At 35.3% G+C, this 12,220-nt stretch overlaps 1 protein-coding gene across 4 annotated transcripts in view; it reads left to right on the plus strand.

The window, feature by feature from the left end:
• Positions 1-12,220, plus strand: part of LOC150095396 (ubiquitin-protein ligase E3C) — a 662,747-nt gene that overhangs the window by 207,072 nt on the left and 443,455 nt on the right. For 3 of the 4 annotated variants that reach the window (XM_090409807.1, XM_090409810.1, XM_090409809.1), the window contains exon 10: positions 5,748-5,917. In XM_090409807.1, the coding sequence (XP_090265933.1) occupies positions 5,748-5,917 (170 nt within the window). The remainder of the gene's footprint in view (positions 1-5,747; positions 5,918-12,220) is intronic. The other variant, XM_090409808.1, reaches the window with a different exon arrangement.

Raw genomic sequence — 12,220 nt, forward strand, 5'->3', positions numbered from 1 at the left:
AACACCAGGTAGGTCAAGGGGAAGTGGCAGGTCTTTAGTGGAGTGGATAAGGGTCAACAATATTCTGTATGGTCTGTAACACGGAGTCAAGTCGTTTTTTTAGGATTTTGGTAATCCTTGTTGGGAAGGGGAAGAGGGGGGAGTTGTAGTTTACTGGTTTCAATTTTTTTTTTTTTTTTTTTGCAGGTAACCATTGTTTCAGGATGTGGTTTAGTTCTGTGGTATCAGGAGGGCATTGTCATTTGAACAGACAAGTTTAGCCCTGTTGTGTAGTGTCTTAATAACTTCGTATTGTTGTGGCACGGGGGGGGGGGGGTTGTTGGGGAACGTATATGCCTGTATGGGTGGGTTTTCTATAAACTGAGAAAACCAAGGTTCCATCAGATTGCTAGGTGTCTAGGAAAGAGAGGCTATTGTTTTCCTCTTTTTCCAGGGTGAACTCGATTCTGGGGTGTTGGTTGTTTAAGTGTGTTAAGAAGGAGAGGAGTGTATCAGAGCCTTGTGGCCAAAGAGCGAACACATCATCAACGTAGCGAAGCCATATGGTTGGTTGGTTTTTGTGGGGAAAAGTTAAAGGCTTTTTCTTCAGAAGTCTCCATAAAAAAGTTGGCCAAGGAAGGGGAGAGTGATGAACCCATGGCCATCCCCTCTATTTGTTTGTAGAATTTTCCTTGCCAAACGAAATAGCCTGAGTTCATTGTGAACTGAAATAGGGCTGAGATATCAGGAGGAAATTTAACTTGGATTAACTCTAAGGTTTCCTTGAGTGGGACATTTGTGAATAAGGAGGAGACATCAAAACACTGACCATTATGTCAGTATGTTGGAGTGTAAGGTTTTCTATGCTGGCTTTGAAGTGGGTTGAGTTTTTTATGTGTGATGGTGTGTTGCCAGTATAGTGTGCGAGCGCTTTGGCCAAATGTTTAGCTAATTTGTATGTGGGGGAATCAATGCCATCCACTATGGGACATAATGACACATTTTCTTTATGTATTTTTGGGAGTTCATATGTGTGTGGGGGGGGTTATGGCGCTAAAAGGTTTTAATTTGTTAGTGACTTCTACATGCCAAGAAATGACCTTCTTAAGGAGCCTGTGGAGTTTTCTAATTTGTGAGTTGGTGGGATTGTACTCGATAGGGAGGTAAGTATTTTGATCGAATAGTAGAGCATTAAGCTTACCTGTGTAATCCTTTTGATTAAGTAATACTGTGGCGTTACCTTTATCTGCTTTGGTGATTACTATTTCTTTGTTTTTCTTCAATTCCTGCAGAGATTTATATTCCTTATTGGATATGTTGGTTTTTGGTGGTCTTGCTTTCGTGAGAACACAAGCTACATCCAGTCTAATATCGTTAGCGACGTGGTTTCGAAGATGGCAGATCCTGCGTTCAATTGGGATCATTATATCCTCGGCCGGTAATTTTCTATGAGCAATGGCGAAGTTGTGACCATGTGAAAGAGAGAGAGAGAATCGAGTGCTTCAGGACTTCAAATGTTCTACTTTGGCCAAACAGGCAGGACAGCCAGCGAATATCAGAATTTAAGAACACAAGGACTACATCCGGTTTCACCAGTACAGCCGCTCTGCTCTTGCAGATGTTTTGGATACATGCCACCGAATACGGTGGAAGAAAGCCATAGTAATACACCGTAGTAAATTCAAATTTGAAAGGCTATTCATGGAATCAGCCTCAGCCCTAAGAAACAGTTCAAACCTCAACAAATTTATTATCTAATGAGTTCCTCATTAGATAATAAATTTAATCAGAATTTGCACCACTGACAGCTGAAGCATGGTATTGGCTAATGGAATTAGATCTAAACTTTTGCTTTTAAGAAAGTACTGAAACAAGGATATGCCCTTTTTCCCATCCTATTTAACTTAAAATTAGAAAAATGTACTGTAAAAAGATTATCTTTTTACAGTATGTTTATTTATGTTATCTTCTGCTTGTGTTAGCAGAACAGCAATATTAGGATATGATGTGTATCTGTTTGGAGAAAACGCTGATATTAGAATAACATCCACAAAACGTCTGCTGAAAATTTAGGATTACAAATCAACTAGGATAAACACTATAAAAATGAATATTTAAAAGTATGTAGAAACAACAGTGAAAGGGGAAAAGATCAGGTTGCCATAGATAACCTGAAATTTAAAAATGCTATGTCATTCAAATATCTTGGAACTGATTTCTCGAGATAATCAAATTAATCCAAAAATACAGATTGGAATGCAAACCTCCAATAGATTTTATTATTCACTACATCATTTATTATCTTCAAAAATTGGATCAGTCAGAGTTAAAATAGAAATATACAAAATAATTATTAGGCCCATTGTTTTATATGGAACAGAAACCTGGAGCATAACAGACAAAGATGCAAAAGCTTTGCTGATCTGTGAAAATAAAATCCTCAGAAAAATCTTTGGACATGTAAGAAAGGGAATGGAAAAGACATAATCAAGAACTATAAACTATATAAACTATGAGTCCTCACTTCAGTTTGATGAAATCTAAGCTGACAGATTGTGAGATGGCTTGAATATGTGGAAAGAATGGGTAAGGAGAGAATTGCTGAACAAGCATTCAGAATGTGTCCTGTTAGAAAGTGACCCAGAGGAAGACAGCAGGAATGAATGAAAGGGCAAAAAGACAGATGGGGATTCTGGACCTGACGGGAAGTGCTCAAGACTGGAAGGGGGGGGGGGTAGAAGAAATTGATACTTGCAGCAATGAGCCTTAGCAAGAAGAATTAATCAACCATATTGTGATTAAAATTACCTATAAAATCACCCTTTTCCTATTTGTATGGCTGTTTGCTTATACATTTCATTGTCACTGTCTTTGCATTACTAGTTCTATAGCAATATTTCTATAGCAACAATTTCCCTTTTATATCTTTACCTTGCATGGTCATAACTCCTTTTCTGTCATCAACCACAGTCCACTTCCCATTTTGACTTTTCCATCTTCATTAAAAACATAATACCTTTCCATCGCTCTTTCTGTTTACTCAATGTCCTGCTCATCCAACTTCATCTCACCCTTTCCAACAATTTTTGGGTGAATAAAATCAATCAATGCCACAATTTCATTCCCCTTATTTCTGATACTTCTCACATTCATATAGAAATATAACAGTTTGTTCTGGGTCAATAAGCTCTGATTCCACTTCTTAGACATGATCTGCTATGCCTTCCCACATCCTAGAACCTTCTCCAGATCCCAAATGCTCCTCCCAAATCCCAGACCATTCCATTCTTTTGTCCACTCACACATTCACCTCTTTTGGCATCAAACTTTTTCACAGTGTTACCTGCAACCATTACACTCTCCCTTCCAGCAGAGGCTACTCTGCTGGAAGGGAGAGTGTGAATCATCTGGAGGGTAGCTTCTCCAGATGACCCACACCAATGAAAAAACGAATTTATAATTTCAAAATTATTTTTATTTTTCCACATAATCTCCTTTAAGACTAATACATTTATTCCAGTGATGCTCCAGCGCGATTATCCCATATCTCTAGTGGTTCTCAATAAGATCTGCAAAATACCCCTCTACAGCTGCAATCATCTCTTGATTTGAAGAAAACCTCTGACCAGTGAGGAAAAGTTTTAGTTTTGGGAAGAGATAGAAGTCAAAGGGAGCCAAATTTGGGGAATAGGGTAGATGTTCCAACAATTCATAGTGCAGATCCCTTAATTTTCCCATTGCCAAAAACCTTTGTGGGCAGCAGGTGCATTGTCCTGATGAAATATGATTTTATTTCTTCTGCAAACCGGGTCTTTACTCACGAATTTTTTCTTCCAGTCTGGTTAAAAGATCAGAATAATATTTCCCAGTTATTGTTTTACCCTTTTCAAGATAATTATTAAACAGAATGCCTTTAGCATCCCAAAACACCGATACCATGACGTTTCCTGCTGATAGAACCAACTTTGTCTTCTTTGGCACTGAACAACTGGCTTCTGTCCACTGTTTTGACTGCTGTTTGGATTCTGGTGTGTAATGGCGAATCCAAGTCTCATCCATAGTAATAAATTGATGCACAAAATCAGTTTTATTCTTGTTAAAATGCTCGAAGCACTGTTCAGAGATTTTCACGTGAGTGCATTTTTAATCTGCTGTGAGTAAGCACGGCATCCATCTTGTGCAAATCTTTTTCATTTGCAGTTCTTCATGCAAAATATATCCTACATGTTCTTTTGAAATGCCTATAGTCTCAGCAATTTCATGCACTTTGACTCGCCGGTTATCCATACCATATTGTGCACTTGATCAATGATTTCTGGTATGGCTACATTTAAACTCTGATCTCTTAATTGTCGAAAACGAAGGAGAAGAGTGCCCATAAACTTTTACGAACTTCGAATGAATTTCTTTTGGCATTAAAGCTTCTTTTACAGAGAATTTTATAACCTCACGATACTCAATTTTATCCATTTCAAGGGATACAGATCACACTTTTGCTTCAGACTGCTGTATAAAACAAAAGTACTTGATGGAATGACTTGCAATTTCACTTGAATGCTTATGACAGATGTACCAACTTAGAAAAAAAAAATCTTGTCAATAGTGTTGCCATCTATGGTCGAGGCAGAGAACTTTTCAGACCACCTTCATGTACTTCACTACCTTTCCTATTGCACTATTATCTTTTATTCTTCTCAGCAATCTTCTGATATCCATTCTTTGATTCTTATTTCCATGCAAGTCACTCATTCTTACTCTGCTAACAACTCTTTTGCTTACTTGCTCATCATATCCAATGCTTAAGTCTCTCTACTCAGAATGAATAGAGCGACTTCCTTGAGAACAAATGTTGTACATCTTCTCATTTGCAACAGCTCTAATAATTGAATCTACATACAGTGCTATTTGGGAGTTCGTTACTTCTTTCATCATTCATTGATTCCATTCCTCACTTTTCCATACATATTTTCATTTCACTCTGCATTGTATATACGTGTCATCTGATACATTCTATATATAGAATGTATCATATATAGAATATATGTATAAAATTTTCCTGATATGAGTGTACAAGATTCTATCTTAATCTTGCACAATTAAGTTTACATTCATTATAACTTGTTTTTCTTTATGAGAGGAGAGCTTCCACACAACTTCTAAGGAACACTGAGAACTAACCAGAAATTCTAATCTGGTGTCGAATACTTATGTTACCCATGGTATATATATACACCATGTCAGTATGTAACCTCCTGAATACTGAACAAATAAGGGTAGGCTGGTAGTTTTTGAATAAGCTGACCAGATTGCATTCTTTATTGGTTTAAAAAACCACACATGTACACATTGTTCACTCATTTGATAGTATAACTATCAGTGATGCTTTTAGCAATTATCTTTTTATTAATGCATATGATATTGGCTAATGCTCACAATGAGATATTAAACATGATATTAAACAAACTATATCTCTTACAAAGAATTTCATCATTTATACTAACTCCGCTAAAGTGTTGGCTAGCCACATTACATAACTTCACTGCTCTTGAAAATTACAAAATTAATTATATTTGTCCTTGTATTTAGAATTGGGGAAAAATTTTTATTATTACTGCTGTTCATTAAGAGTAAATAAACAATATTTATTTAATGAGTCAGAATATTTTTTTTTTAGTTTCTCAAAACATTTAATAGCATTTTATGTTGTTTTATGGATTATTTACTGATTACAATATTGGCTAACATATAATAGCTGCAACTATTTATAGGAATGCTGACAGGGGAAGCATCATTTCGATATGTTTGTCTCTTGTATCACTTGGTTCCATCTATTTCCCAAACTAGTAGAAGTGATAAAATCATTTCTAGTGATGATTCTGATGATGATGATGAAGAAGAAAATATACAGACTAAAAGTATATTATCTAGTCAATTTCAAGTAAGCTAATTTACTTTATATTTAGTAGAAGAATTTTGATACACTTGACTGTTGAATTTTATTTTTTTATTTATTTATTTTTTTAAATTCTGTTTTTGTATTTAGTGAAAGAGTGCTGTCATTTTTACTCATTAAAATATTTTTGTTAGTAGTTGCTTTGAACATGTATCAAAGTACATGTGAAATTTTTAGATTCATCTTATTGATTCAGAAAATAAAATCTGAAAGGTATTTCATATCTATCTGACTCAGCAACTTTATAATTCTTACAGTATATTTCTAGCAGGTTTTTCATATTCGAAATTTTAATTGATTGGTGTGCTGCCTGTTTTGACAATTATGAGCTAAATAGACGAGCGATGATAATGAATGATATGATTGCAAGAATGTGAAAAAAAAAGAGGTCTGGAATTTGTTGATGTCTGTAGTGTGATTGAAGGCAAAAGAGAGCTGTATGCAAGAGATGGGTTACATCTGAACTTGGAGGATCATAAGCTTTTGAGGAAGTTACTGTTTTCTGAGCAAGTAGAAGTAATTGGGCAGGGAAACTAAATTTGAAGAGGTTAAGTGTGAGACAGAGAAACTTATGCAATGAATGTGTGTTTGTTGATCCTTTTTCATGGAATAATTTTAAAAATAGGGCAGATAAAAATCGGCTTGGGACTATTGTGAATAGTAGAAAAATTAGTAGAATGAATATCACTTCTAAAGCTGGTATAAAGAAGTAAAGGGAATCTGCAGTTTTTGTATACTAATTCAAGAAGCATACGAAATAAGAGGGGAGAATTTTTGGCATTAGCAGGGGAATCACAACCAGCATATGGCTTGGATACGACTGGCTATAGACCTAAAAATGAACTATTCTGTTTGTTTACAAATGCCAGAAGTATCAGAAATAAAGGGGATGAAATGGTTTCAGTGATTGAGTTTATTCACCCCCAAATCATTGGAATCAGTGAAACATGGTTGAATGAAGAGAGTACAGTATTTTTTGTGAGGATAGAAAAGGGAGGGGGGGGGGGGTGCTGCTGATGATAGCAGGGGAATTAAGTCTACATAAGGTAGACATGAAAGAGGGAAATAGTGGAAATGGTTATGAGGCAGTTTGGTGTAATGTGGAGGTTGAGAGGAAGACATATTTAGTTGGATGTTGCTATAGGCCTGGGAATGTGGAAGGTGGTGATGAAGAAATGTATAAACAACTTGGATTAGTGAACAAAGGAAGGGTAATTATTATGGGTGATTTTAACTATAGCAGTATAGATTGAAATGAAGAGATAACATTTGGGAATAAGGAAAGTGAATTTCTTGAGAGATAACTATCTCAGGCAGTATGTAAAGAAAGGCACATGAGGATCAAGAGTTCTAGATCTCATCATTTCATCAGAGGATGTAATTGTTAGAGGGGGTTTCATATTTTCCTCCACTTGGTGAAAGTGATCATGAAGTAATCACCTGTGTTGTGGTTAGTTATATGCAGGCTTTTGCGAGAAAAGAATATATGTGGAATTATAAGGCTGGTGATTATGACAAGCTTAGGAGACAACTTCGAGCTATAACATGGAACGAGGAGTTGAGCGGTAAGGAAATAAATGCTGCATGGGAACTTACAAAGAAATACATAACAGCATCAATGTACGAATGTATCCCAAAGGCCAAAATGCTGAATAAGGTTGATGTAAAATGGATGAATGCAGAGCTTAAGCATGAAATCTGGAAAAAGAAAGTTCTTTGGAGGAAGTACAAGATGAATAATGGTAATCAGTCACATGAAGAATATAAAGAACAAGCCAGGAGAGTGACTTAGTAAGGAAAACAAAAGTAGAGTATGAGCAGAATTTGGCAAATAAGGCTAATTAAAACCCTAGAGAGTTTTTTAAATATGTGGCAAGTAGAAGGAAGTATGATCATGGAAAGATGAAGTTTAGGGATGAAAGTGGTAGAATAGTAACTGTTGCAGAAGACATTGTTGAGGTATTTAGTGATACCTCAAGTGTGTTTCATCTTGATCAGGGTGGAATCATGAGGAACTTAAGTGTAGAGGACATAGGAGAGGATAGCTTAATTGTGAGTGAGCAGGAGATATTTGAGGAAATAAATAACCTTGATGTTAATAAGGTGATAGGATTTGATGAAATATCACCACGCATCTTAAGAGAATGTTCCAGGATACTGGCAGTAGCATTGGTATGCCTGTTTAACAAGAGCTTTGCAACAGCACAAGTTATGAAGATATCACATCGAATAATGGCAATGATGCAGAGAACTCTGACATGCAGAAATAGAGAGGTTATGATTCCATTGTATAAGGCCTTGATCAGGCCTCATGTAGATTATTGTGCACAGATTTGGTCGCTAGGTTTTCATGGTGAAGAGGATATGTTGGAAATTGTACAGAGAAGAATCACAAAGGTAGTCAGTGGTCTTTGCAATGTGGAGTACGAGGACAGATTGAGGGAATTTAAGTTGCAGATCCTCGTGAATAGGAGGAAGGGGGGGGGATATGATTGACACCTGATAACAACCCCTGGTCAGGGGTTGTTATCAGGTAGATATTGAAGAGATTTTTCATAGAATTGGAGAGAGAAGTAGAACAAGAGGCCATTGCTGGAAACTGTATAGGGAGGGTGTGAGCCGAGGAGTGAGAAGCAAGTTCTTTGAATGGAGGGTGGTTGGTGAATGGAATGCATTGCCTGAGTGTGTTGTGGATGTGGACACATTGAATCAGTTTAAGACGAGGTTGGATGAGCATTGTATGCAATAGTGAGTACCTCCCACGATGAGTCTCTGACTCCATGGAGGTCGGGTGTTGATAATAATAAAATGATGTGGTACAGAAGATTGTATCACATTTCCTTGGTATCAGAATAAGTAATTTCATATTTTCAATTGAACTAAAACAAAGATTATCAAATGTAATGTACTTGGATTTGACTTTTGAAACTAGTATTCTACTGCTCTTTGCTGATATCCACAAGGAAAATTTAAGTATTAATATAAGTAATATAAGAAAAATTTATAGGACCAAAGGAATTGTTCATGATATAACGACAAGTTTGCTGTTGGGAATTTCCTTTTGAATAACATGGATACTATGAGCCTTTTCTTTGGGACTTATTTAATTAAATTTATTATTATGATTTATTTATTTATATGATAATTTGTTGTGTAGTAGACTCCCAGTTAACCAGTATGTTGGTAAATGAACTTCTCCAGATATGCAAATCCTCAATTAATAACAACATTTTTTTAAAAAAATTTAAGAAAAAATTGGAAAGAAGAAAAATTTGTGGATTTATCTGGACAAGTTCATTTACCCATGCCCTGGATAATTGGGAGTCAGCTAAATAACAAATTATCAAATAAATAATAAAAAATAAATAAATAAAAATTTAATAATTCTCAAAGCAAAGGCTCATATCTATGTTATTCGAAAGGAAATTCCTAAAATCCCCCACTTTTCCACATCATACAGTTTTTGTAGTAGGCCAACTGCATTCATTCCTTTTCATGCTGTAGAATGTCTTTTGGCATTTGGGTCATGATCCTGTATTCATTTTAAACTAATATCTGTTGTAAAGGATCTGCATGGAGGTGTAAAACCTTGGTAGGAGGCTGTATACTATTTTCATTGTCTTCATCTGTTTCTTCTCTGTATTTCTTCTCTGCATTTTGGTTAGCTTTTCAATTGTCTGTTCAGGGGAAAATGTGAGTCAGTTAAATCATCTACATTTGAAGCATCCATTTCCAAGTCCAACTTAAATCCCATTTATGTAACTTCCTATATAATGTGATGTTTATTTCCTCAGAATTCTGTGAACCAGAAACGAAACATGGTCACGGTTTTCTCCAGCAAAATTTTATTGTTGTTGGCTTTATTTCATTCTAGCTGTGGTCAATATTTCTGACTGCTTCAAAGGTAGGTGCTACAGCTTGGCTATTTGTACAACATAAATAGAAGCAGTTCAAGTTTGCAGCTATCATTTGGTTCATAGGTTGCAGTAAGCTGGTGGTACTGGGAAGCAAGAATACCACATTTGCAATGGGATTTAATTTGGATAATGTAGAATGACTTGTCACAACAGTGGTGCACCCAGGGAGGGGGACAAGGGGTCCTGGTCTCACCCAAAAGAAAAAGTTAAAAAACACTTGAAAAATTTCCAAAATACTTTTCATAATTAAAATTCATTTTTTATTTATGTTGTGTCATGTCTTCTATTTCTGTACTACTTATGAATTAGGGGTCACAATAAGGTGAGAAAACCCTATAGCAGTGTTTCTCAACCTATGGTCTGTGACGATGGGACATGTAGTCCACCGGCTTAAATTAACCAAATAAATCTATATATTTTAATTATCCAAACAAAACAAATTAAAATTGAATAAGTAAGTAAAAATGATTAAAATAAATGAATGAATAAATGAAAAAAAAAAATAGCAGCAGCATGTTCATTCCATGACCATGCTGCTGCTATTTTGCTATCACCCCTCTTTTATTACTCGTCATTCTGCTATGTTCATGGAATGAACATAGCAGAATGACGAGTAATAAAAGAGGGGTGAAGTGAAAAACAGTATAGTTTTATTGCTTCCACCTTCCCTAGCAGTTTTGTCAGATTTGAAGTGAACATATGTTATCCACATTTCAACCAATTGCTTGTTGTTTATTGATTTTTATTGTTGAAGGTTTTCCTCCTTCAACCAAGGCTCAGTATATCTTCAGAAGTGCTAAGTAATACTTGGACAAAATGTGTTGTGAGTTAATCCCAGTATTTGTATAATTTTTTGGAAATCGCGTGAAGGAAAGATAAAAGCAAGCTGACAAATGAGTTGAAATGCTAACTCGCTTCAACCGAATTCCAATAATATGTGAAACTGCCATAACAGCATTCACTATATATATATATATATATATATATATATATATATATATATATATATATATATATATACACACACCTTAGTTTTAACATGTTTACTAATTGAGCTTTCAAGTGACAGTGGGCTTAAAATGCAATTCCATGATCGTGGTTTGGCTCGATTCTGGATCTCACTTTCGGTGAGAAGTGAATTTCCTGAATTATCTGAAGAAGTCGAAAATCATCATGCAGTTTTTTACAACCTATCTTTGAGAGAAAGAATTTTCATCACTCCTTCAAATGAAAAACAAAATACAGAAATTGTCTTTGTGTGTGCCGATCTTTGACTGAAGTTGACAAATATTGAGCCAGATATCCAGCAACTCTGCAAGGCCGAGAAGCTCATCCAGCTCATTAAAAGTAAATAGTAACATAATTATATAATATTATTTATTTGTTTAATAAAAATTAAAACTTTTAATTTTTTATCTATATATCTGGCCTGGTTGGCCGACTCTCCAGCCAAAAGGCTGCGGGTTCGAATCCTGCCGTGGGCATGGATGTTTGTGATTGTCTGTGAAAATACTAGTGGTAGTGGGCGGCAGTAGATAACGTTGTTTAGATGATGATTGTAGTTGTGGTTGGTGAAGATGGAGAGTTGTAGAGTAGGTGCCCTTCCTCGATGTGTCTTTGGACTACCTGGAGGTGTTATGTAATAATAATATCCACAAGCTTTATATGTTTATTGTGCATCACATAGTTTGAATTTGGCACTTGGAAATGCTGTATCTGTGACAAATAAGAAATTGCATTGGCATAATTGAAAAGGTACACCATTTCTTCAATACCCCTAAAAGACAGGACATCCTTGTTGTTTATAATACAGGGTGTTTCAAACAGAATGTCAGATTTAAAAATTGTATAATCGAAAATTGTAATTGTAATTGCACATTGAGTGAGCATTTGTAATTGTGATGAGTGAAACTTTGTCTTATTTCATACTTGGTAATTTATTTTGTAAATGTACCACATTTTCATTAATAAATATAATTATTGAAATTGGGTCATTCTTTTTGAAGCACCCTGTACTGTAATATTAATATGTTTTAAGATTTATAATATCTTTATTTAGCTTGCAAAAAATATTTGCATACACCTTACCATTGTCTAAAATAATGCAAAAAATCCTATTGACCTCTTAATTGCCCTAAATTTTGTTGATGATGTTGTGGCTCAATTAAATATCGTTCGTGAAACACCAGATTCTTCATTTAAAGATATTTACGATGAAGCATGTATAAAAGCCAATAATTTTAATATTGACATTAAAAAGCCAAGGACTTCATCAAAACAAACACTAAGGTCCAATATTTTAGCCGATTCTCTAGAAGAGTATTTCAGGAGAATTATTTCATTCCATTTATTGACCAAATATTGACTCAAC

The sequence above is a fragment of the Typopeltis vanoorti genome, chromosome 20 (genome assembly GCF_054136105.1).
Source record: "Typopeltis vanoorti isolate ZY-2024b chromosome 20, IOZ_Tvanoo_1.0, whole genome shotgun sequence".
Lineage (NCBI taxonomy): Eukaryota > Metazoa > Arthropoda > Arachnida > Uropygi > Thelyphonidae > Typopeltis > Typopeltis vanoorti.